This window comes from Cariama cristata, unplaced genomic scaffold, assembly GCF_000690535.1.
Source record: "Cariama cristata isolate BGI_N322 unplaced genomic scaffold, ASM69053v1 scaffold39752, whole genome shotgun sequence".
Taxonomy (NCBI): domain Eukaryota; kingdom Metazoa; phylum Chordata; class Aves; order Cariamiformes; family Cariamidae; genus Cariama; species Cariama cristata.
Genome location: NW_009606215.1, coordinates 9,137 through 35,737, shown reverse-complemented (window position 1 = coordinate 35,737; position 26,601 = coordinate 9,137). Strand labels below are relative to the sequence as shown.

The 26,601-nt window shown below is 42.3% G+C and overlaps 2 protein-coding genes across 2 annotated transcripts in view; one reads left to right on the top strand and one right to left on the bottom strand.

Annotated features, from left to right (window-relative positions):
* The window catches only part of ETV4 (ets variant 4), a 14,497-nt gene extending 12,275 nt beyond the window's left edge, over positions 1 to 2,222 (top strand). Inside the window, exons 8-10 of the mRNA XM_009696266.1 lie at positions 6 to 175; positions 1,244 to 1,345; positions 2,001 to 2,222. Of these exons, the coding sequence (XP_009694568.1) occupies positions 6 to 175; positions 1,244 to 1,345; positions 2,001 to 2,222 (494 nt within the window). The remainder of the gene's footprint in view (positions 1 to 5; positions 176 to 1,243; positions 1,346 to 2,000) is intronic.
* Positions 2,223 to 13,133: 10,911 nt separating this feature from the next.
* Positions 13,134 to 26,601, bottom strand: part of DHX8 (DEAH (Asp-Glu-Ala-His) box polypeptide 8) — a 13,694-nt gene continuing 226 nt past the window's right edge. The window contains exons 2-23 of the mRNA XM_009696264.1: positions 26,213 to 26,298; positions 25,554 to 25,626; positions 25,015 to 25,100; positions 24,300 to 24,409; positions 23,880 to 24,191; positions 23,438 to 23,582; positions 22,672 to 22,875; positions 22,057 to 22,144; positions 21,628 to 21,725; positions 20,934 to 21,081; positions 20,359 to 20,540; positions 19,755 to 19,949; positions 19,365 to 19,550; positions 18,936 to 19,146; positions 18,418 to 18,599; positions 17,518 to 17,658; positions 17,064 to 17,219; positions 16,082 to 16,219; positions 15,525 to 15,653; positions 14,258 to 14,454; positions 13,928 to 14,107; positions 13,134 to 13,353 (exon numbers count right to left, since the gene is read on the bottom strand). Of these exons, the coding sequence (XP_009694566.1) occupies positions 13,134 to 13,353; positions 13,928 to 14,107; positions 14,258 to 14,454; positions 15,525 to 15,653; positions 16,082 to 16,219; positions 17,064 to 17,219; positions 17,518 to 17,658; positions 18,418 to 18,599; positions 18,936 to 19,146; positions 19,365 to 19,550; positions 19,755 to 19,949; positions 20,359 to 20,540; positions 20,934 to 21,081; positions 21,628 to 21,725; positions 22,057 to 22,144; positions 22,672 to 22,875; positions 23,438 to 23,582; positions 23,880 to 24,191; positions 24,300 to 24,409; positions 25,015 to 25,100; positions 25,554 to 25,626; positions 26,213 to 26,298 (3,467 nt within the window). The remainder of the gene's footprint in view (positions 13,354 to 13,927; positions 14,108 to 14,257; positions 14,455 to 15,524; positions 15,654 to 16,081; positions 16,220 to 17,063; positions 17,220 to 17,517; positions 17,659 to 18,417; positions 18,600 to 18,935; positions 19,147 to 19,364; positions 19,551 to 19,754; positions 19,950 to 20,358; positions 20,541 to 20,933; positions 21,082 to 21,627; positions 21,726 to 22,056; positions 22,145 to 22,671; positions 22,876 to 23,437; positions 23,583 to 23,879; positions 24,192 to 24,299; positions 24,410 to 25,014; positions 25,101 to 25,553; positions 25,627 to 26,212; positions 26,299 to 26,601) is intronic.

Genomic DNA, 26,601 nt, shown 5'->3' with positions numbered 1-26,601 from the left:
AGCAGGAGACATCAAGCAGGAAGCCGGAGGGTACCGGGAAGGACCTCCATACCAGAGACGGGGATCTCTCCAGCTCTGGCAATTTCTTGTGGCTTTATTGGACAATCCGACCAATTCCCACTTCATTTCCTGGACTGGTAGAGGGATGGAATTCAAGCTCATTGAGCCAGAAGAGGTGAAACCATTTAGCTTCTCTATAGGCTGAGGCGGAGCAGCCACTGTTTCTGAGGCTGCACATTCCCAAGTGGCTTTTCCTCTGCCCTGTGAAGGCTCTTGCTTACCAGTGGTACTTGCTAGACCCTGAAGCAAGTCAAGGTCTTTAGAAGAGGTCAAAACACTTGGGTGACACAAATATCAGGTTTCAGAAAGGCTGCTTTTAAGTTTAGAGTGTCAGCAGTGCAGTGAGTCAAATTACCCACTGCCTCCACTTCCCTAGGCTCTTCACTCTCAAGCTTGCAGTGACCTGTGCTGTCTTATCACGCTCCATACTTGAGGCTGACACTGAGGTTTGGAGTTTTGAACCCTACTGATCGCAGAATTTTTCATAAAAATCTGGAACAAAATATGTCCTAGTCTAAATATATTTTTATATCAAAATGACATTAAGGTGTAATTTCTAATGCTGCCATGTTCCAAAAAAGCCAATGAAATCTGACAATATCTAGGAGATGTGTCTGTAATACCTGTTCATATCCTGCTCCAATTAGAGCTCCATTTAGCACTGTTCTTGCTACATGTCAACCTTTGTGGGCACTTTCAATGCAGATGAGTTGTTTTGGTGGGCTGACATATGCTTACAACAGATTTTTGAGTCTCGTGGTCAAAGCTGAAAATCATGTAATAGGAGGAAGAAAGGCACATGGATCTTCCAGTGGAGGTGTTCCCTCATACTTGAGCTCCTCGTAAACATATAAACCTTGAAGATAAAGTATAGCGAAGGATGAAGTAGTCCTTTAGCATCCTCAACATTTCAGAGTACTGGAGAGTGAGAAGTGGTGATAGCAAATGACCTCTGTAGTGGCAAGGAGAATACTTCTCTCTGCTATAGGATCCTTCAGCTTGAGTTCTACACTTCTTGTTGAAAAGCTGCTGAATAATTATTGTTTGAGTCTATTATTTAAGTGTTGTAAATATTTGTATGTGTTGTGGTACCATTCCTCAAAAAAGAATCAGCTGGATAATGTTCTGTTTCCCTTGGGTTGGGTTCACAGACATTCATGCACTTTGATGCTTTATTCTACAGGTAGCCAGGCTGTGGGGTATCCAAAAGAACCGTCCAGCCATGAACTATGACAAGCTGAGCCGATCCCTTCGCTACTATTATGAGAAAGGCATCATGCAGAAGGTCAGTTTGCAAAGCAGATGGAGTTTTTATGCCTTTAGTGATGCTTCTCTTGTTTGAGACAGGAAGTCTTACAAGTACAGAATGTACTTGAGCTAGCCAGGCATCCTGAGCTTTCTTTCCCCATAACTTCTCTTTGCAGCAGTTAAACGAGGAAGGTGTAAAGGAGCTGAATTTAGGCAACATATGGGAAATAAAACAAAGGGGAATCATGAATTCTTTCTTTTTCTGTATATGTCTGCAGCCAGGAGAGTTGGAATTTATGCAGCTGCAAGGACATATAATCGGTCTAGGCTTGCTATTGGTGAGAGCAAGGCTACATGGGTGTTGGTCCTATGTGGTCTTTTCCAGATCCAGGGCACTGGAGAGGACAACTATGAGTGAATTATGTCACAGTACAGACTGTTCAGGGACTGTTGATGCTTTTGCTACCTGGACAAAGAGTAAGCTGGCAGCACCCCATTTTCTAGGAGCTGTTCCAGGGGAGGCCAGAGCAGCAGAGAAGCAAAAGGCCAGGCCAATGAGAGTTTACAACTCATATGCCTCAGGGCAATGGGTTAAAGCAGCCAGATGTTTTTGCAAACCTCCTCTGCTGCTGAGGAGCATTGCCTAGTGCTGCCTGTGTGTCTGCAGCATTCATCTCATATCTTCCCTACAGGTGGCTGGAGAGCGCTACGTGTACAAGTTTGTGTGTGAGCCTGAAGCCTTGTTCTCTCTGGCCTTCCCTGACAATCAGCGGCCAGCTCTGAAGGCAGAGTTTGACCGGCAGATCATCGAGGAGGACACAGTGCCTCTTTCTCACCTGGATGAGAATGCCACTTATCTGCCGGATCTTGGAAGCCTCGCTCCACAGCTTTACAGCAAAGGCTACACATACTAGCATTGCTGGGAACACATTGTGCCACCCTTGCTTGTGTATATAAGGAGATGTCTGGTTATTATTCAATCAGTATAAGCATTTTTCCAGGCGAGCCCTAGGGTGGCACTAAACTACGAATACCTGCTTTGGTCAGGAAACGTGTTCGGGTACACATGTGGATAATCACCTGACAGTTGACAGGGCTCTTGTGTGCTTATGATAAGACCCTCATATTTGTCAGGCTGGGACACGTTCTCAGAGATGCAGACATCTTCTGAGCAGCAGAGCTGCAGCTTCAGCAGTATATTGGGTAATTGCTGCCTCCAGCTGGAACAAATGAGTCTGTCGCAGCCCCTCTCTTTGGTGAGGAAGGAGATGCCATCCTACTGGGCTTTTTTTCAGATATGAGGAAGCTACAATGCTGCTGCTGCTGCTGCTGACTCTATTCCTCCAGTACAGGTACTGAACTTCTGTATAACCTGCCCTCAGCAAGGGATGGCTCTGATCTACATGGACTCATCTCTGCAAGGTCAGTCTTGCGGCCTTCCCAGGATTGCTGCAACACAGTGGTTACAGATCATATGCCTTCCCTGTGAACTGCTTTGTGAGAATGGGGAATACTTGTATGTGCATGCTTCTGCCTTATCACCTCCTTGCTGATAATATTTCATGTCACGACTATCTGGTATTTGTGCACTCTGAGTAGGGCACCTGGAGGCACTGGCCAGGATTAGAGCAGTCGTGGAGTACATGGCACAACATACAATTTAGGGGAAATACAGAGATGCCTGACTGCCTTGGTCTGGGGCACAGGTCAAAGCCAACGTCACCCTCAGGTAGAGAGATTGCAGGAGGCAGCAAGGCCTGAGTGACCAGTTCATTGTAGTGTTGTGGCTTTTCCAAACTGAAAAACTTCTTCAACAAACATCCTCAGGATCTCTGAAGACTTGTCAGGTTGTTGAGGGTGCCCACGCGGGGCTTGGCTAGAAAATCATCTGAGGCAAGAAAAGAACCTGGTGGAAGTGTGTTAAGAAAATGCTTTACGAAGTAACCTAAACCATACATAGTTCTTAATACCTGAATTTAGACTTAACCTTCACAGATGTTTGCATGTTTGAGGGAAATCCTGATGCGTTGGAAAGGCAGCTATCTCTGCAGCCCAATGTAGCACATGCAACTTAACTAGACTTTGACTGGTTTTCCACAATAGTGCATATTTATAATGGGCACCACTTCCTCATTAAGAGGTGCTTCACTTTTTAATTAGCAGCTCTGAACATGTGCCCATTTACACAAGGAGCAGTACAGTGTACTCATACAGAAAAGGCCTGTTTCCTACGGTTTCAGACTGATGTTTCAGCTGCTGAATACAGAGCATCGCCAATCCTGCCAATGTTGTAGCCTGCAGAGGAAATTCCGTATATTGACTGAAAGCCTGATTTCCCCTGATGACTCTCCCCTGCATGGCTAATGCCAACCCTCCCAGCCTTGTCCCTGAGCATGAGGGCCAGGAAAGACAGCTCTCCCTGCCTGAGCAGAGGCCAGATACTCAGAGCAGCCTGCTTTGCTGATGCCTTTGTGTGCCCTGTGTGGTCCAGAGACTTGGTGTTCTGGCAGCTCCTGGCCCTCCTGCCTTGCCCTGCTCCCACCTGGCCAGCACACTTTCTCTGGTGCCCCAGAAGTGAACCCCTCCATTGGTATAAGCTGCCTTTACTATTTATGAGTGTAAAAATACTATATTTAATAAATTGGTCTATGTGTGGCCAGTGCACCTTCATTCAGCTCCTGGCTAGCCCCCCTTACCTTCTGAGCTTGCTTTGCTCATCTCTTGGCACCAGCTTGCAGCTTTGGGTAGCTAAGCCAGAGAGTTCAGGGATGCATGTTTACTTCTGAATCTTGGTGGAGTTCAAGAAATGAACACTTCACTCCCTTGACATCCTCACAAACAGACATACAACCGGGACTGAAAGATCACAATAAAATATATAACCTCCAGCTGCATCTGGTGTCAGGGGAGCAGTGCTCTGCAGCTGCAGAGAACATCGCCCACACTTCCACACTGACAGTACACTGGCCAATGAGCCAAGCTCCATGGTTTTAATTAGCTTTTCCCTGAAGTTCATCTCTGTCTTGAGCAGCGGCATTTCCAGGTTACTTGCTAGGAAAGTGAGCATGTTATCATCTGCTGAGCTGGTAGCATGATCAGGGCAGCGCAGGGCACACCAGCAATGACAGTGGCACCCTGTCCTGGGCAGCAGAGCTGAGGGAGCCCTGCTGGGACACAGCCACCTGCATGGGCTTTAGTGAAGGCTATAGCAAGGACAGGAGTTGCCCTGAAGGGGAGGAGCCCTTTCACACTGCACCTTCCTCAAGAGAATCAGGTACCTCCTAAGGGAAGTATTTATGTCTTCTGGAGGCAAAATGTAGGTGCAGGCTGTAGCCTGCTGGAACACTGTGTTTCTAATGAATGAGACTAGTAGTTTGCTTTTATTTGACATCTCATTCTGCAGGATTCCCAAGGATTTTACATTTATCCAGTATTCTTTGGGCTACCCTCTGCCCAGCTAATCTTCCTTCCAGAAAGGGAATTCAGGGAGCTAGTTGACATTTGGATTAAATTCTATCTCCGTGTTTCACTCAGGTTTGTCAAGTCAGTGCAACAGATCAATAGCTGCAAAGCAATTCTGGGAATCAGCAAGATCAGGTTCTCATAATTGAGGGGTAGTGACCTCCAAAGGGCAGAGATTTATAATAATCAGATCAGAGGGCTAGGAGTCAATAAATAAATACACACTGTGTTTCCTGTTCAGCAAGGCAGAGAGGCAGCTGGTTAGGGAAAGGTGTTGGACGTAACAGACAAGTGTCACAAATTTCTCATGCTGGTCTTGAAAGTGCCAGCCCCATCCCACCACACAGATGTTTCAGCTTTGCTACCTAGTCACTCACATTCCTGTTCATACAGCAACGTTGCAACAACTCTTGACACAGACAGCAGAGCTGTCTTTTCCCAGGCTGAATGCTTTTGGCACTTGAGTGGGGAGAAGTGCATGTTACTGTATGACAGCATATACAGCCAGTGTAACATACCTTTAAGTCAGAATCCCTTCATCATACAAACTCACGACTGAGCTCTGCTCTACATTAGGCAGGTAAGGAAGATATCATTCTTCCACATGGAAAACCCTCTAAAGAGAGTTCTGCTCATGACAAACACTGACATCTGGATGCAAATATACCTAACATTCTCACACTTTTTTACTATTGTTTACTCATTATATTCAAGATTTATTTGGGCAGCTTATTCCTCAGGATGTGGTGATGCTTTGGGACCAGGCAGAAATAAATTCTCAGCAGTCATTTCTTCCTCATGTAATTTTTTCTAGAATTTTCTTTTTCTGTGTGGTTGCTATTATTGCAATGTTATTGCTGGTATATCAACAGTACAAAGCCCAGCAGGAAGCACCATAAATCTATTACCCAGAACATGATGCAAAATTCCTTTCTCGTCATAGTAAATAATTAGTGTAACATTACAGCATGTCCCAGATGTACCCTTAGAGTGCACTGTCTAGGGCAAAGGAACTACCCCTAGTATTAACGGGTTGCCAAGCAGAGCTGAACTATCTGATGCAATTTGCTGAGGCTAACCCAGGAAACATTTCTACTATCAGATTCCATACCCTGAAGTATGAATAGTGATAATGAAGAACAAGGACAGCAGCAAATCTCACTTTTATGGGTTGAGCACTGAATGGGAGGGCAAGAGAGTTATTAGAAAGTGCATTCATTGTTTTCAGGCTGTATACAACACAGATAGCTGATGTCATCTGGCTAGGCAAAGCCTTGACAATGTGGCTAGAGCCTGCAGGCAGGTTGGAAGGGGCAATGCATCATTCCTAGCAGCGCTGGGAAGAGTGCCACGATGACATCTGCCAGGAACAAATTCTGGCCTGGTCAGGTCAAGATTCCAAAAGCCACATGAACCAAGCAGTGTCATCTCTAAAGATGAGGAGAGCAGCAGATACCTTTTTGCCCCTTTGGTGCCATTCCTGTCCCAACATACAGAGGCTGGGGAAGCATCGAGCTCTCTGTACCAGACAGACACTCCCACGTACAGCATATTCTCATGCACACCTATTTAAGAGGCTCAGCAGAGCAAAGGAAACCAAAGCTGGCCATGACCCCTTCTGGTCAGTCCTTTCAACCCAAGCCCAAGAGGGACTTGTCTCCTCTGCAGCACTAGGCCTGTCGGTTACAGTGCGGGGTCAGCGTGTCGGACTTGCCAGCTCCCTGCTCTGGTGAGCCACAAACTTTTGGCTTTGCCACAGTTGATCTTCCAGGAGGGAGATAAGCAGCTCCCACACAACCTTGTAAAACACTCCCATGGATGTTTCCATAAAACACGGTCTTAGGAAGAACTTGTGCTTGCTCTGCTTAGCATTCAGGCTTGGGGATGAGGTGACTCCAACAGCAGCAGTGTGTGGTTTACACAATTAAGCCAGCCACAGGGGAGCACAGGTAACTCCAAGGGTAATAACACCAGGACATTTGATTCCTTATGACATTTTATGGAGGCATAATACTTCCAAGAAGGACATTGCCATTAGTTTTGTTGAGATGCCCAGGAGATTCATTCCGATAAATGAATCGGCCCTAATGACACCTACAGACATCTCCCCGCCCTTCTCTGCATTTGAATCACAGCAATGTTGTAATCTACCACAACGTTGGAAACCATTTTGCACAATGAATATTGATCTCTTTATGCCTTGATGGCTGACACATTGATGAGACAGCAGAAGGGGAAGTGCCTGCCAGCATGCCTAACAGAAGCAGAGAAGAGCAAAGCTGAACTCAATAGAGGCCCCAGCAGAAGACTACCACTCAGTCAACCCTGAGGGCAGCATCTACTGCCTCAGAGCAGTATTCACTCCTCAGGCTGGCAAAGAGAACACATTCCTCTCCTTGCTCCCTGCAGCCAGGGAGTGCAGCCGTGCACAGCCCTCCTCTGCAGCCCACTCCTCTTTCTGAAGAATACATTGACAGATACCAGCTTACGTAGTTGCAAATTACTTAAAGGCTTTCCTGTGTCTGGTCTCTTAAAAAGAGTAGCTGAACAAACATATTCCTTTGCACTACAGAGAGTCACTGGTTAGTCAGGGCCTCTGCTTAAGAGATTAATAACCATTCTCTTGGCCAGTATGGAACTATGGACAGGTATCAGATGAGAAAGTAAAGCAGTAGAAAGGGAGGTATCTCAGGGGAGGTTATTAGCTGAAATAGCTAATAGCATCTGAAGTACCTCTTAGGTTCTTGCTGAGCTGCTGCTTTGTGGCACCTATTTCCATTTTCCTGAATTAGCTTCAAGCATGTTTTGGAGGCACTACTGTTGCTGTCCTTTTTGTTTTGAATCTGTGGGACAGAAACATGGATCCCCACTCAGCCAGGGTTACCCAGGCATGTCCCACTGGCTGACACTGCATCTACTAAACTGATTTCCATCTATTTGAAGATTTCCACATAATTAAATGAACTAAACCCCATGAAGAGGAAGAGTTACTGAAGCAAAAAATGCTTTTAAACAGTCCAGCAGATATGGTGTTTTAAAAGCACTTGCAAAAACACATAACAGAGAAATTATGAAATCTGCCTACTTTTGTTAAAAGAAACATAACAAGAAATCAGCACAGCAAACTGCACTAACATCTCAGCAGAGGCTGAAGAGTGCCTGTTCTGACTATTTATACTGTAGGGACCAAGAGACCTCACCAAGAGGTCTCCCAGGCTCTGATTCTGGAGAAGTTTCTCCAGGGGTTGTTCCTAGAGAAAGAGGGCAGTCCACTCCCTTGCCAGCCCAGGGTCCATAGCAGCTGCTTCACCCCAGCGTGCCGTAACACCACCCATCATCTCAGCCCGGCCCTATGACACAGACAACAGCAGTAGCAAGGTGCCTTTGACTGCCCCAGCTCAACACTGGCACTTTTAGCTGAAAGTCACCCCCACTTCTCAACGCACAATAAATACAGTCCTGAGTGCCTTGTACTCTGTCAGCCACCGCCTGTCCTTTCATAGGCCATACACTTGTGTTTATGAGTAGCAAGGGCTCAGGAGCTGGTGGTGCCTGGGGAAGCACCCAGGCCAGAGGCTTGTGCTGCAACAGAACAGGCTCTGCACACTGCAGCAGGAGACAGCCCAGCAATGCTGCTTTGGCACTGTGCACTAATGCAGTGCTACTCGAGATACCCTGAGGTAGGACGTATTCTGCCCTGACTGCCCCCAAATCCTAAGGCTAATTAAAAGCAGAAAAGACCCTAGAGACCAAACAACCCCCAAGATGAGATGCACAGAGAACAGCCTTCAGCCACTTCCCCTCTCAGACAGAGGGCAGGGGCTGGGAGGTCAGCTTTCTACACTGGTAGCAGCTACCTGTGTCCCCTGAGGGCAGTGATCAACACCTGTGTCACCCAGCAGGTCCTCATCCCTTCACTGGCTCTGCTGAACTCAACTGTGCAAATGAGTGCCCTTTACCTCTGCTGCACAAGAGCTCCTTTGCAACACAGCATATGTCCTTAGCACATGGCTTTCTAGGAGAGCAGGCTACCTGCAGCCCTGTGGCTGGTCATGGTGTTTTTCTGAACACCCTAAATCCTGGATCCAAAAGAGGCCAGGGAATTCCCACTGATCCTGCTTCAGAGTAAGGCCAAGAGCTTCATGTCTGTAGACAAGAGTTCAAATATGAGTGCAGCCCAGAGGGTGGGGGAGAGAAATACAGCATTCAAATTACTTCAGTAAAAAACAAACACACCTCAGGGCCATGAGTCCACCTTAACATTTCAGGGAGCCAGGCTTATGTGTAGGGGGATAGGGCAGAGCAGAAACTTCTGCAACATGCATGTTTAAGTCCTAAATGGACATGGTGGAGAATTAACCAAAGGCAAGAGAGGCATAAGAATTTATAAGGTTTCTCCTCACATCTCTGATTTTGTTTCCTAAACTTGAAGAAATCTACCACTGGATTTCCATCAACGGGCTTTTCAGACACTGTCACTGTGGCAGACCTAAATGGTAGAAACTAACATTCACATTCCAAAATAGCCAGGATCTGCCACTAACTATGATCCAGTTCACTTCTACCTCTTGCCTTTTTGCTAGTAAAAGTGAACTAACGTTGAACTCAAATAGGAGACTTTTCTAGACTCAACAAAAAAGCACTGCTTTCAGTGTAGCTTGCAGAGCAGAGCTGTGTTTGGACAGACCCACAGGCCTACCAGCTACAAGAACTATAAGATCATTTTTGATCCAAATAAACCAGCATATCCAGATCAGCACAGCCCTGCTTCTCCACCTCCAGTGTATGGACAGACCAGCCAGAGGATTGATGTAGGTTACAGAACATACACATACAAAACACATTTGCTAAAATCAGATACTCACTCACTGTATTCCCAGCTGGCTTGAAAGAATGATACATTCATAAATGAAAAATTCCATGAAACTGCTAATGGGTCAGTATCACAGCCTTCTGCAATTGTCACAGAAATCTCATGAAAACTGAATTACTAAAAAACAAAACCCTCATTGTACAAGTAGCAAGACATTGGTGTCACACCGGCTCTGGTAACAAGCCCATTAATAAGGTTAAGGTAGTTACTATAACAGATGGAGCATGTGTGGGGCTGGCTGTAAAAATCGTATTTATCTTTCTTGCATTAAGGGCAAAAGGTTGGTTTTGGACATATGTGAGTGCGTGTGTGTATACACATGAATGTGTAAGTCATTCTTTAGCTGTGAATCCTTTGCTTGTGACAACTAGCTAACACATGGAAACTGGCCTATGGCACATGCTGCTAGAGTTTGAGACAAAGGATTGTTTGTTCCATCTATTCAGAAAAATTCATATCCCCACAAGCAGAATGAGGTCTTCAGCTAGGCAAGCGACACTACATCAAGCTCTGGGGAACAGTAACCAGCAATGCTTAGTCCATGCTACTTGTATTAAATGTTCCACAAGCCACAATGTTGTTGAGCGGTAAAGAGGTTCACAGATGGCTTGGAATTCCTCAGAGGAACTATTCAGCATTTCACATTGCTCATTGGTCTTCCAGGAGGGGGAAAAAAAAAAAAAGGCAACCATAGCTTGAGCCTTCATCTACACCCCCTCTACTCTGCCCAAAGGTTGGTGCCATTTTTCCAGCCTCTTGTGGGAATGGCACTCATTATAATCCTTCAATTTAGTCTTGCTTAGTTATTCTCACCCTGCCTGTATCCTTGTTTTCCCCTCTGCTCCCTTGTAGCTAACTAGTTAGTTTGCTCTCTGCCAGCAGATATAAGAATAACCCCAGTGCTTCAGCAGCCTAAGCTTTTCCCCTTAATTAGAGGTGAAGCCTCTTTTCAACATCTTAACCAAATATCACTGGAAGCAGGGAGCTGCCCAAGCCTGAGGGAAGGCCTTTCAGTGGCTGCATTTGCTGCTGTTGCTGGCAATAAACATCTATCTCCTCCTGGCATGTGAGACCGGAGATAGGGCAAGCTCATCTCCTCCTGGCATGTTTATAGAAAGTTCTACCCCACACTAGCACAGTCTGCAGCACAAGACCTGCTAAAGGCAAGGAGGCTATTTATTGCTGACAAAGGGATACACGCAAAGATTACACACACACGTACTGACATTACTCAGCAAATTTTTAGCAGTTACGCTAAACATAACACCTCCAAAAACATTCCAGACTAGACACATGGCCTCTGCTAGCAGAATTTTTGCCTTTAGGTAAGAAACTTGTGTTACTAGTTCTACTGCATTAACTCAGTGGTCAAAATGAACCAGAAGAGCTACAATTTATAACATTTAAAATAACGCAGTTCATTTAGACAAGGACAGGTTGGCAGGTGCTTACACAAGCACCTCACACAGGAAAGTTCAAGGAACACTTTCCCTCATAAGGGGCTAAAATACCTATTCAGTTATGTAAGTACTGCCAGAATAAAGCATTAAGTCTGTCATTTTATCCTAGGATCAGGCAGCTTATTTTCAGGTTTTTACACAAGATAAACCAGCTAAAAATCACATAAACAGTAGAAGACATTAGGATGTTACGCTCAGAAACCTCAGAGCAGTAACGAGTTGATAAAACTTGCTTTAAAAAAAATGCATAAGTAGTTCAAGTTTGTGAGCCCAGCATTCTTGTTGCACACACTTGTTGGATGCGCGGTATTCCCAAAGCAAGCAGCTGAGATCGACATGGAAAAATTTCTGTAAATGAATTAAAGGATATTACTGAAAAAATTACACCAAGGAAAGAAATAACACACACAAAACAGATGACACCTGTTCACTTTAAAAAAAAAAAATCCTCTCCGTTGATGCATTTTCCCCTACCATAAGTCAGAAAGAGACTACACTGGAGAAGCAAATACAAAATTAATTTGGAACAGAAATACCTCAAAGATTGCTGTACAACTGGGGCTTCCACTGTGTAGATTTTCTCTTTTACATCTTTCATTTGACTTTTGAAAGTCAAGTGCAAATTTTCATAGAAAACAGTAACAGATGTAGCTGCAGAGTTCGTGGAAGGAAAATATGCTTGGAAGAGTATTCAATAGGACAATGTTCTCTGCCTAATGCCATAATGAAAAAAGCCTCCAAACTTATGAACTTTCCAATTCTATTTAACTTTATAAAGAAGTAACACCATGGGAAAGCTCAGGGCATTTATACAACATAACAGAACAGTATATACAACATCCCTGCCCACCTTTGTACACAGATACAGATTTCCAATATAACTACTTTTCAGTGTGACACATTCTTCAAATTCATTGAGTGTAAAACAACCAGCCAATTTCATTCTACTCATTTCAACAATAATTCTAGCAAACATCCCAGCTTTGGGAAAAAAAAAAAAAAAAAGATATTGATATCTGCAGCTACGCAGTCAAGTAAGTTTCATCTGTTTGCAACAGAAAAAAATAGTTTACAGATGGCTTCAGCATGACATAACACATACTGGATAGCCGATTTCTTTTTAAATAAGGAACTGTTACACAATGTTTTACAGACATTTTAGCTCTAAGAGCATATTCTGTTTAAAAAAAACAAGTTGTGATGTCACCAAACGTAAGTGGAAATAAAACAGGACACATTGTATAGAAAGTCTAAACATCTGTAACCACTTATGTTCACAGACAGAGCCGTGCTACAGAGTGGATGTGGTTAATTACCATTTGATATACTAGCCTTCAGTACACAGAAGATGATGATGAAGGATAAGACTTGCAGTCTGACCTATGCCATTGTCCAAGTATAACTGACATTCTAGCTGAGTTTCAAGGGATCTTTCCTGCCTTACCCCAAAGCCACAGATACTACATATCTCTCCGCAGATGGCTTGCACAAAAGACAAATAGTTACACTGAACAGGAAAACGCATAAAACAGGAAAAATTGAGAACAAGTAGCTCCCCAAAAACAGCCACTGTCCAAGAGCATAAGTAGAAATAAATCCCTTTTAGCAGGGTAAAGAAACAAACTATTCCAGCCTCTATTTGTCCGCTCATTCAGAATGCAGTTAAGGTTGGTGAACAACTATTTTTTAATCACTAACTTTTTGTTGCTCAGCTCAGTGCCCAGATTGCTGAGTCTTAGGTTTTGCCTCTTAAAAGCAGAATGACTAAAGAAGTGCTCCAAGAATCACTTCTGAAATGATGCAACACACTAAGGGAACCCAGGACATTTGTCATGCAGCTGTGGAATCCGAGGGACAGCTGAAATAAGCACACATCGCCCCCTTGTGCCCTCGCTCTGAAAATACTTATGTTCTGTTCGTTTTGTAGGTAAGCTTTAATTGAATGTCCTTTCTTTCAGGACACTTGCAACAGTGCAAAAATCACAGTCCCACAAATATAAAACCAGTAAGAGTCCATGAGGGAATTAGGCTCATCGCCGTCTGAATGCACGTGATATCCTCCAAGCATTGGGTTCCTCATAGCGATTGTACAGGGGCTCCAGCCGCTGCTGCTTTTTCTGTTTGCTCAGCTTGGTCGGATCAGAAACCTTGAAGAAAGCTGGTGCAAATTCCACCAGCCAGCGAGGGTCAATAGTTGTCACTTCACGCATATATTCCTTGGTGGTCAGCACCAGTTCATGATACACCACCCTGTGTAAAGGGCCAGCAACTTTGTAAATTAGTTTTTCCAAACAAGAAGAGACAAGGCAAGGGCTGGAGTATCTAACCTTGCCCCTTTATCTCCATTTCACCCTCCTTCCACATCAAACTTTCTTATAAGCTCCTTATAGACTCCAAGGGAACCATCCAGAAAAGCTATCTTCTTTTTCTTCTCCTACTTCACAACTACTCTTCAGCACAGAACCACTTCATTCCATTTACAACAATTCTCTCTCTCCCTGTTCCCTCCCTCTTGTTCTTCCTTCCTCTCCCTCTCCCTCCCTCCCCCTCAACACTCAGTGTTTCAAACTCACTTCCACAACACAGAAACACAGAACTGCAGGCTTCAGGCCTGGCCTTGGCTCAAAAAGTTTCATCTCTGCACAGGCGCTAATTTTAGCAGCAGAAAGAACCAAAACAGACTTGAAACTTTTCTCATTCTGCTCATTGCTGAGAAATCAGCAGCCTATACTTGATCTGTACTCCACAAACAGTGCACACCACAACCTTTTCAGTTATAAATTCTGAACTGAAATAGAAAATTACATGATATTGCCTTCCTTACCATTCTGGCTGCCTGTTGAAGAGAGCGCTAGATGGGTGGATATAGACTACTTGTTGATCAATGAGGGTCCGATAACCTTCCTGGGGATCTTTCTTTGCTGCATTTCGGAAGAAGCCACTACAGATGGCCTTCTGGACTCGAACTGTTGCCTTCCCACAGGATACCACATCCAGCTTGTGCCTGCCAGACAAGAGTTAGAGAGAAAAAACTTAACAGTTCTCCAGATTTGGGTGCAGATACCAACATCAGATTAGCAAATTTTGTTTAGCCACTACAGCGTCAGAACACTAAGAAAACAAAGTCACTACTTGTCCTTCTCAATATGCTCACCTGTCCATAATGCCCAACATCTGCTTGCGGATGTCCTGTGCCCTGCGTAAGGATCGGGCCTGGATAAAATTTTCATAGCACCAGGGATTTGAAAACTTATTATTCTTCCAAGAATTGTACACAGCCAGCAGAGTGAGGTGGTCACCTTCTGTCTGATGGAATTTGGCTTTCTTTTGATCAGCAAGTGCTTGTTTATCCTAACACATAAAATATGCATCAATCAGGTATCTACACTGTAGAGACAATCCTTGTGCAACATGAAGGACACAGGCTCCTTGCCACTCATACCATGACTTTTTAAGTCTACCGAGAAACAGATGGCAAGACTGAGAAGACAACACAAAATTTTGACTGGTGAATAACTAAGGACCAAGTGATGAGAATCTAAAGGCCACTGGGACTGCTCTCACTAAGACAAAACTATGTCTGTACAAAAGGAAAGCCTAGAACTGTTCTTGCCAAAGACAGACCTCATGAAGACTCTCCCATGGGTGACAAGGACCTGACAAGAAAAGATGAAGAACTATTCTTTTTTTTTTCTGACACTTTTTATTCTATTTCAGTCCCTATTTTTGAAAGGACATTTCAAAGTAAATGGTTCATTTATACTGTAGGAAGTACATGCATGGATTGAACTAGCAAGTTTTTTATTGCTCTAGAAGCAACGTCAATTACTCATCAACAAAGGTGCTGAAAGCAGTAGCTTTGACGCTGTGACCTACCCACCTCTGCCCACTTCTCCAATCCACCGATAAAACATTAATCAACACTGTGGCTACATAGATCAAAATTGAAGTTAACAGACTAAACTGCAGCAGGCCATCAAAATGAAGAAATAATGGATTCAAGAGAAGTCTGCTGTTGAGGAATCCTACCACAGCATAGTCTGCTGCTTGCTGACTTAGAAAGAAATCAGCACAGCACAGGATTGCCATGAAGAAACACATTCTGCATATCTGAAAACAACAAAGGCGTTCAGAAGTCCAGAGCTGGGACTGACTTGGTTTAGGGTTGTACGCCTTCACTGGGAAATGCAAAAGAGAATGCAAGATTTCTAACTTCCATCTTCCATCTGCAAAGAAACTGCCAACATCCACAGCTACAAGGTGTTTAACCAAAGAGTACATCAAAAATGTAATGTATGAGCAAACAGTCTAACCAAGCTACAGGTTTATTTTGGCAAATATGCTCACTCTCTAACACCTGAGGCAGGCACACAAAAAGCATCCAAACTGTAACAATGCTGCTTCTTGGCTGCATTCCTTACCTTTGGCCTGTAGAACACGTTCTGTACAGACAGCATGGAGACTATTGTCAACATTTCCTCACTGCATCCCAGATGTACAGACATGATTAACATCTTACACAACATAGGCTCCAAGGGGAATTCTGCCATCTGCAAGAAACCTGTTTCAGGGTACCCCGCAACACCTTGGAAAAATCTTGAGTTCTCTCAGTGCAAAAGAGAGCAATGCCCTTTCTTCCATGCTTCCTTTCCAAAGCAGTGTGCTTTACCCAGAATAACTTTACTCAACATGAAGCAAATTATTTGTCTATATTCACTATCACAAGAATATCCCAATACTTACAGGAAATTTTTTGACATTAATAAAAGTAACCTTATAAATAAGGAGAAATAATAGCTGCTCTTTAAAAAGCAGAAGGTACACAACAATGGTAAGTGAAAAGCTACCAATAAAACACAAGATAGTAATACGAAAAGGAAACCAACAGTGCTAGGCAAGTCCTCATACAACTACCCTCATGTCACGCCCTAAATATCTGCAACCCAGCCAGTGCTAATAAGTATTCTATTTTGCTTACTCGGCGCCCGAGTCGAGTGAGTAGTCCCTCATCATCCAGAGCTCCCAGAGTATACAGCTGCTCCATGGCAGTTATGAGAGTTTCCATTGGGGGAGCATCCATAAAGTCAAAGGAGAGCAAATCATTGATGCCCATAGCCTGAACAGAAGGAGTGGAGAAAACCCAAGATAAAACACTGAGAAGGAAGACACCAAAGTCCAGCCAGAAATGAATAACCATCAAACAATGAGGCACTATAGAACTTTAAGCAACCCTAGTCTCACATCCTTATCCTGACGGTAATCGCAGTCACAAATGCATGGCTATATTTCTACACTTGAGATAATCTGCATTGGCCCATGGCTTTCACCCACAATTCAGTTTTCTGGTCTGTTTCTTTGATACTGTTCCACACATCTCTCAAGCAAGATGACTCAACTGAGGAGACACATATGCTAAACGCTGGTTTTGAAGACTTCCTGCCTTGACAGCTTCAATGGACACCAAGTATGTCTCCACCCTTTCTCTTGTTTCCAGAAAGGGGGAAAAGGCAGCAGCTTCCCCAGCTGCTATGTACTGGGTTAGATCCAGTTCGTGGACTCACAGAGGGATGGTACACACTTAGAAGGTGCGTATGTCTGGAGATCAAACACCATTCTAAAACAGTGTGTCTTATCTGTTAACAACATAAATGTACCTTCCATAGGAAACGTCTACTGCCCATAAGATTCCTGTTTCTCAAACCTCCTGCAACTAACTGTTCTGTGCAGCTGACACTTGTGATTTAGGTGGATATTCAACATTATAACCCTCAACAGAAAAACGCAGGAGCAAGCTCAGTGCCTGAGAATTGCATTTGATGCAGTCTCTCTTCCAAAATACCCTTGTTCGCTAGGAGGATCTGAAATTACAGAAGTACTTCATGAGGCTCATAAAGGCAGAGACTCATTTACTGAAACGCTTATGATTATGTTGGCTTGCTACAAGCTGGTGAAATACCCACCTTCAGGGAAAGTACCGTACTGGCCAGATTTGTTCTCTGGATTTCAGGCACATTGGTGGTTAGCATTTCATCTCGATAAGCACGCTCTGTATATAACCTATAGCATTTTCCTGGTCCTGTTCTCCCAGCCCTTCCTGCTCGCTGCTTTGCTTGAGCCTAAAGGTAATAAGGCATCTCAGTGAACAGGTGCAAACAAGCACAGGTGAAAACAAGTAAAATAAAATGATAAAATATTCACAATTTTACTTGGATTAACAGAAAAGATTTCCAGTACAACCCAGGAAAGTATGTATTTCTTAGGCACAGCCTCAAGGTGTTTCACGGAGTTATCAAAAATGTGGTTTTATCATTGTCTCACTTTGCTTCCATGTGCTTGGATGCCACATCAGCAAGATATACATTACTGGGGGGGTGGAGGGAGGCGCGGAAAAAAAGTCAGACACAGACTGCCTACCTGTGAAATCGGTGTAACAACCAGCTGGTCAATTCCAGTCTTGGAGTTATAAACTTTCTGCTTCACAAAGCCAGGATCAACTACATAATATATTCCATCAATAGTCAAAGATGTCTCAGCAATGTTAGTGGCGATGACAACCTGCAAATAACAGCTTGATTCAGTACCAGTTCCGTGTCTGCTTGCCAAGCCAACCATGCTGCTCAGCTTAAACAATCCATTCCACATGACACGAGCAGTTTGTTATAAATGCAACCACTATCATTCAACATTGAACAGAGAAATGTGTTCACATAGGAACAGAAAAAATTGTTATCTACAGTCAAAGATGGACAGGTTTTAAGTATCTACATTTGTTTTAGATTTGGGCAATATGGGAAAAGAGCATGATAAAATCCATCATTAAAAGCAAGTGAAAGATCATTGTAAGTTTGTAAGCAGACTGCACTGACTTCAGGGAGAATTTCTGCCTATCACTCAAACACAGTCCATATTCAGAGAAGAATCTTCCAGAAGATGTCTAGATATTCACTGGCTGTTCGGTAGGAAATTTACATCCATCCAACAGGAACTGCATTTAGATTTCCCTAAAGTTAATATCCTTTAAAGGCCCAAGAACATTCCACACAGAGGTTTGCTACACGAGATGTTTTTATATACACTTCCAAAGGCTTAGATAACATGTATAGGCATGTATGCAACCAAAAACATGCTCTAAGCTACATATCAGCCACCTTTTCTCCAAAACTACATCATTTTGTCTGAAGTTGTAATTAACAGAATCAAAGTGCTAAATAAAAAGGAAGGAAAAAAAAAAAAGAGAAGTATGATTAGCAGCGTAATACACCCCACTATTAAAAAGTATTAGCAGAAGATGAAGCCATACTTAGCTGAAATTACCTTTCTGCTTCCTGGTGGGGCTGGGTCAAAGATCCTGGTTTGCATTTCACTCGGTAAAGCTGAATATACTGGTAGGATAATTAACTCTGGAACATCAGGTCCTAGAGATTTCATCCTCTCATAGAGTATTTCACAGGCAGTGTCAATCTCTTCCTGACCAGTTAGAAACACCAAAATGTCACCTACACAGGAAGTAAATTAAAACATCCACAGAATCAATTCTGTTCAGTACAACTCCTGCATTACCGCATTCCTGTCACTCGTCTTTTCCATTTAAAGCAGAGGATCCTCAACTTTTTCTAGCCCCTGGGCAACAACTCTTAGCCAGAAGTAACATACTTCAGTCTTTCACCCAACTTTTTCAGCGTTTTATTTACCATATTTGCAAGCAACAGAGGATAGTGCTGACAGCATTTTGCTCATGTCACTAATAGATGACCCATGACTTATAGAAAGACCTTGCTCATAGGTATTAGAGTCCTTGAATCACCAATAACCCTAGACCATTCTCCACTCACCTGGTGGCTCTGTTAAGTGGATCTGCATTACTGTAATTAGACTGGCATCCAAATAATCTGTCTCTGGCTCTTTTGTGTACAGAATTTCTACTGGGTATGTTCTACCAGGAATTGTGAAGATCGGCGCTTCATAGAAATACTGGGAGAATTTCACAGCATCTAGCGTTGCTGACGTCACTATCAGCTTCATATCCTGCCGCTTCTGCACAGTCTATAGCAGGATAGAAAGTTCTCATGTCATTTATTGCCTTTGCGACTATTAACATATCTGACTTAAGTCAGAAAAATATGATTAATAATATCAGGCATTTTAATGTCTGAGTAGAGGGGCAGCTCATTCCAGTATACAGAATTTCAAAAAATTTACTGCCAAGGTCACACATAGCATACAGAAGACACTGAAGCAATAAAAATAAAATGCTACACTACCTTCTTGAGGAGTCCAAAGAGCACATCTGTATGTATGGTCCTCTCATGGGCTTCATCCAGCATGATAATGGCATACTGGGTCAGATCAGGATCTATCAAGCACTCCCTCAATAACATACCATCTGTCATGTATTTGATAACAGTTTCAGGGCTAGTGCAGTCTTCAAATCGAATGGTGTAGCCAACCTAGAAAGAAGAGTTGCACAGAAACTGAAGTTACAGAATTAAATTATTAGCACCATTAATTCCCAGTGTGATTATTCCGCAAGCTCATTTTACAGCCTACAAGGAAACAAGACACACAGACACACATGCAAACTAGCTCCAGTACTGATTTTTCCCACTTTTCCTCATGCTTATTTTGGCATGTTCTTCAGCATGGAAATTCACCTCTTGTCCCAAGCAGCAACCAAATTCCTCTGACACTCTCTTCGCAACAGACATTGCAGCCACTCTTCGAGGCTGAGTACATCCAATCTTTCCTCTTGATGTATACCCTGCCTCAGCCAGGTATTGGGTTATCTGTGTTGTTTTCCCAGATCCTGTTTCTCCAATAACAATCAGAATCTGGTTGTCATGCACAGCCTAGAAAAGGTCACAATAGATACACTTGTCAAAAGTTAAAAACAAAAACCAAACAAAACCAACACAGAATATCTAGGACTAGACTGAGCACCTATTGCTTTTGCTCCAGCTGACCCAGACCAAAAATCACACAAGTGTTCTCACTGATCAAGTCAGCAAACTGCTTAACTGTTTAGTTGACCCATCCCTTGCTGACATGATCCTAGTTTCAAATTTGACTTACATCAATAAGTATCTGGAGCTTTATTAAAATATACAGATATATATAATCCTTTAAAATAATTATTCTGAACTACAGTTCTGCACTTAAAATTATCAACTGGCTATTCACGTGTCAATAAGCTAAACCAAGAATATTTATTTTAACTTATTGCTTGCTTAAACAAGAACATCATTTCAAGAGTCTTACTTGTATCAGCTGCTCCTTCAGTCTGAAGATTGGGAGACTCTCTCTCTGCTCAATGATGGAAAGCTGGGTCTTCTTACCGTAAGAAGCTTTGTTGCCACCAAATGCATGTTTCTTCCACTCTGGGATATCATTGGGCATCATCCCAATACCTCGCATATTTGCAGCTATTTGTCTTCCATCCACTAGAAAAGAAACAATTTCACCATTACATCTAGGTTCACACAGCACAGACCCTGATGATCCTGCTCCTATTGTTCCATCATCCATGCCTTCTATACTTGTGTGTTTAAGTACTTTTTAAGTTCCTACATGTATATCTCCAGTATTACATTAATTTCCATGTTAAAAATTGCTTCACCATCCATCGCACCTTTTAGTAACGCATTCTTGACAGATAGCATGATTTACCTGTACATTTCCCTTGAGACTCCTATTTCCACTTCAGCAGAAAAGCATTTCTTCTTTGCCTCACTTTTAAAGTGAGGCAGACAAACACAGCAATAAGACATTTCTGCTAGGTTGCTCAACTATCACAAAAAAAGGCACAGTGCACACTTCGACATGTTCAGACATACCATCAGGCAGAGGATCCACCCAGTGTGTGTTGAGTCCCATGGGGATAGAATCCATCTCTGCTTCTCTCTGGGCTTGTTTAAGTTCTCGTCTTTCTTTAGCTAAAGCACTCTGCATCATCGCAGCCTGTGACAAGGAACCATCTGGATTCTGGAAAGCAAGAAAAAAAGTTAAGATTTCAAGCACTCCCAATCCTTCAACTTCAATTATCTCTGTCATCACTGTCCTTTACAAGCATCTTCTGAATATGCTTTAAAAGATCTTAACTTTTTACCTATTTGATTTCCAGGATATTTCCATTAACCCAACCTCACAAACTTCCATGGTCATGACTAATATGGAGCATCCCTACACTGTCCAGTCAGAGGGATTATGGGCACAACCAACAAAAATGATTTCTCTACCACCTTCAACTTTCAAGAAGTAAGAAAAAGCAGAACACAGAAAGCATGTTCTAACACGCTTATGTGACATGCTGCAGGCTAACGTGCATTTTATTCTGCAATTCTATTATTCCAATTCCCTGTCACCAGTTAAGTACGAATCCAGCTTTGTAAGTAAAAAAAGGATCTTCAGTTCAGTGGTAGTGTTTTTCAGGGCTCTCAGTAATGTCCAGGTGGAAAACTGGCTGTTAACTTCCCAAATATCTGTTTAATTAAATCAAGTATAATGGGTTTAGTCTTGGAAATCTCTTACCTTTACTATTTTGATGGGACTCATATCCATGCTCTGTTTAGTATGACCTCGAAGGAACGGTGGCTCTTCTTCAACTAACTCAATCTCAAGGTCCTCATCTAAAATCCACAAGTGACAATTTTTCTATAAAAGTTAAAAATCTTCTTCCAGGTACATAAAAGTACCTCTTCAAATGGTGCTTCCTGTGTATTTTGATGATGATGTACTTAGATAGTTTTAAAAGTGAAAACACCACAAGTATAAAGAATGCACAGATGGGGCACATCCAAATGTCACTAATAAGGCTAGAGCAACCCTAGTTCCAAACATTTAAGATGACAGCAAATTGTGAGATGCTTTGCATACACTTATATCATCGTCTCTTTTTGAATCAAAACACATCCAGAAACACAACAAATTTACAAGAAGACAACTATTTAGAAATACTACCTTCTTCATCATCAACTTTAGGAAGAATCCCAGTCTCCTCGTCAAAGTCAGGAAACTCTTCCTTGGAAAGCACATTAGCTGCAATCATCTGGGAACAGAATGAATGCAACATTAATTTGTCCCCATGAATGAACTCAACTCACACCTCTGAGGTCTAATTTCTAATGCTGTTGTCAAAAAGCTATTGGCACTTGCAAAACAGGAACAAAGGAATGTTGTGATTTCAGAACAAAGGAATGGCCCTACATTCTGGCACACCCCTCCCCAAGTCATCCAGTCTCTGAGCAAATAGTCCTTTTGTTATTCTAAATACCATCAGTGTGAGACAGCTGGCTTATGCATGCCAGGACTGCACTGATAATCCAATACCACTTAAGTGTCACTGGATAAAGACTATGATCCCCCAGGTCAGAGTGATCTCTGGAGGTTACCTGGTCCAACATCCTGCTCAAAGCAGGGCTAGCTTCACAGCTAGAACTAAGCTAGAAGTCCCAAACCGCAAGAAGGCAGCAATTTAGAGGTAAGGACAAACAATCAAAGAGTTGTATTCTAGTTCATGAAACTCCCTAGCTATTTCAGCAACTGTCACTCTGTTTCCCTGAACACAAAGCACACCTGTTTTATTTCCCATTTCTCTGGGTCTGAAATTCGGGTGAGGCGTTTCCGTTCAAGGCTATCATCCTCCACCTCTGGGGCATTCACCAGGGACAGGTGACTGGGTCTGTCTGGGTTTCTCATAGAGGTTTCTTCATTGGTTTCTCCAACCAGGTTTCTCCTCCGGTTTGGGTTCAAGTCTTCCCCAGTGTCTTGATCAACATCCTACATTAGATTGATTAATCAATCAGCTCTACCTATATTGCACTTATCTATTAACACTGGTGCTTCCTCTAACACAAGAGAAAAAGCAGAGTACATTTCTCAGAGAGACTGCTAGCAAGAACAGCCCATACACAGAAAATGCTATTTTGCATGATTTTTTTTTTCCCCAGCTGGTATTGCAAGGTAAGTACACCGCAAGGCCTGGAATGCGCTACTCTGCCTTGGCGATGGCAGTGATTTCATTTAAAATTAAATGCTTCTCTCATACTGAAAAAGGAACACAAACATGGCAACAGCTTGAGGTCTGTCTTGTCACTTAGTAAACATGTTAAGTCAAAAAATTCTTAGTAACATTACATCAAAAACAAGAACCTACAGAAAATGAGTAAAAGGTAATAGGCCACTTAAATACAGAACAGTAACTTGATTTTTTTAACTCCCACTTGAAGGGTTATGTATTAGTTTTCATCAAAAAGAGCAAAAAATAGCAAAAAGAGAAGTAATCTTTAAAAATGTTGGCACCACAAACACTATTGTAAGCACTACAGAGTATCTTTCGTACCTTCATGCTCAGGCTGGTTTTGGATCCAGTAAAGGATAACACTTTGACTTTTACCCTTTGTCCTTTGCTCACAACATCAGCAACATTGGCAACCCGTCCTTCTCTTCGAAGCTCTGAGATGTGGACCAAGCCCTCCCAACGCTTCCTGTAAGTGAAACAAACAAAGGGGCATGAGATGTACATTATTACTCCAAGAGTCCTTCAAATCATTCAGTCTGGATTAAAATATTTTGCTGTCAACTGATTTTTTGTGTACACTCATAAATTGTTTTTATAAACAAGAACATTCTATGCTGTCAAATTTATTTTTCCGAAACAGATCTTTATTTTGGCGTCAGAACCCAGCATACGTTATTGTAGCCTCATAAACTCTTTAAAATAGTAGCAGAAAAAAGAACTCAGATAGAATAGTACCAGATTTATTGTGAACATCAGAAGGTACCTTAATCCTTCCAGCTGCACAAAGCATCCAAATTGCATTATACTTGTGACTTTGCCATTGTAAATGTCTCCAATGGAAGGCTCCTCAGGTGGTGGACGGTCTAGATGCTTGTCTCTCCATCTCTCATTGCTCTTCTCAATGTACTTCTCTCGATCCTTACGGTCCCTACTGGGACTCTGACTTCTGCTCCTTGACCGGTATCTGGATTTTCCCCTGTTCTTATCACGAGTCCTTGAACGAGACCTAGAGCGAGATCTGTGTCTTCGTTTCCTATCCCTGCTACGACTTCGGCTCTTCCTCTTTTTCTTTGCCCTAAGAAACAAACATTACATATTTGCAGTGAAATTCCACATAAAAGCAGAGTGAGCAGGCAATACCAACCACCAGTACCTATTACCCAAAGACATACCAGAAACCTACCAGTGGTCACTGCTCCTTTGCTTGCCTTGCCTGTCTGCACTAGGCATCAGAGCTTCAAGTTCTTTAAGTGCATCAGCTGCCACTTTCACATCATCTTCATCCAGCATATTCTGCAAGAACAGAGAACCATTCTGTAAGAAGGCTGATAAAAAGTCTGTCACAGAATTAATCTACAAAAAGGACAACCACATGCATATCTGTTTAGAAGGAATGTAAGATAAAAAAACATTACACAGCATATGTGACATACGAAAAAAAAGTAATAAAGCTATCCCCCTATTTTGCCGCAATATTGAGACAATTCTGCTTTTATACAAAAGACAGCCCAACACCTCAAATTCTTACAGAAATATAAAATGCAAGTCCCTCGTAGTATCTGAATGTCCAAAAATTTTATCTTGTTTGTAATCCATCATTACTTTGAACATTATGCAAGAAAGGCTAGGCTACAAATTTCATGTCAGAAGAGTCTCATCTTTCAGGTATTCTGCAAATCAGTATCAACGTGGCAATTGCTGTAACAGCTATTCTTGGTAACTGTATGCAATAATACCAGCCTTCTGCTTCTTTCATATTTCATTTCCCATAGTCCGTTCTTATCCATGCATTAGCAGCAAACACATTAACATGAAAAAAACTTGAAACTAATGGGGGGGGTGGGGGGAATTGTATGTTTTCACATACTCACAAAAGAGATCTGAAATTGTGACCTTACCCTGATGCTGGGATTGTCTGGCCTGCAAAGGGCTGGAAACAATTCCTTCAGCTTTTCCTTCTCTGATTTGGGTTTTGCAGCTGTCTCTGATTTTGATATTTAAAACAAAAAAAACAAACAAAAACCCCAAAAACTTAGAAGAGCTAGAACAATCTGCTTTTGATTTTTCTGTAGTTGAATATAAAGTTTAACCTTCATCTGAATGCAAAGGCTAATACAGATTTTACAGAGATTCAATTCAAAGACTACAATGTTACCTTCCTACAAATAAAATTCTGATTATTAGCAAATCTGGGAAATACATTAATACTGTAAACAGTATACTCAATATGTTTTTAGTGCTTAAACAGCTTTGCTAGTCTACCACTAACAGCAGAGAGGCTCCCACTGCAACAAGAAGATACAAAGTCTTGGCTTATACGACTAGAACAGCAACTAACTATACCAATCTCACCAAACATGGCCAAAACCTACAAAAGAGTAAGAGTTTTGTTTTACTTTTCACACTGAACCGATAAGCGGGACAAGATTATGTGTACCTTTGCTTGTAGATGGTTTTGGTGGAGGTCGCATCGTCTGTATGAGACGTAGCAAATTACTAATAAGGGAATCCTGAAAAATTTAATAAAATACTTTAATCTAAGAAATGACTGCAACACTGTTTTTCATTATCAGAAGTCTCAAGTGAGCGTTTATTATCAGGACAAAAAAAGCTCAATTCTGAAGATTCAGGTTCATTTTCAGAAAGTATCACTGGACTTCATGTACATCCCAAAAAGATACAAGTTGAATCTGAAAATTATTATGATAATTCCATTTAAGTGACTTTTCTGCCTATCTATTTAATTCAACTACAGTTATTTCTACGGAACTCACAAACCCAGTATCATAAAAAGACTCATGACAACATTTGCCTTTGTGAAAAATTGTTTCTTCCATACTTTATATGCTCAACAAGACAATAAGCAGTTCAAGTCCTAAGAACGATGCTTCACAATGACTACAAAAGTTTTTAAAAAAGGAGGGAGGAGGAGGCTTGGCTTGATGAGACAGGAATACCCAAAATCTAATTAGTGTATAGTTTTCCAATTGAAGAAAACCTATAATCACTCCTCAAACCTCCATCTTTACAACAAAAAGCTCTATAAAATATACCACGAGAAGAACAACACATAAATAACGTTCAGATCGCACTTACAGTGAACTCAGCACCATTCTTTAGAAGAACTGCTTTAAATGTGTCAAACGTAGTATTTTTCTCAGCAAGACTTATCACAAACTCCGCTATGAAGTAAAAGCATAAAGCAAATTAGAACGAATAATTAAAAGGCAGCATAAGCACTCCATATTCAGATAAAAGCCGTTCTCCCGGCAACGCAGTGACCAGTTAGGTCTATCTACCTACAATAGCAGCGGCTTCCTTTCCAAGTCCTCTCGTAGGAGCCCAGACGGAAGCATTTTCTCTCGCTCGCAATAACTTTTTTTAAAGAAAAATCATGGGTTTTTTCTGAATTCGAAAAGCCCCTTCGCAAAACCCGTCCAGCCTCACAGAAACGGCTACAACAGACATTCCCCTAGCCGCAGCCG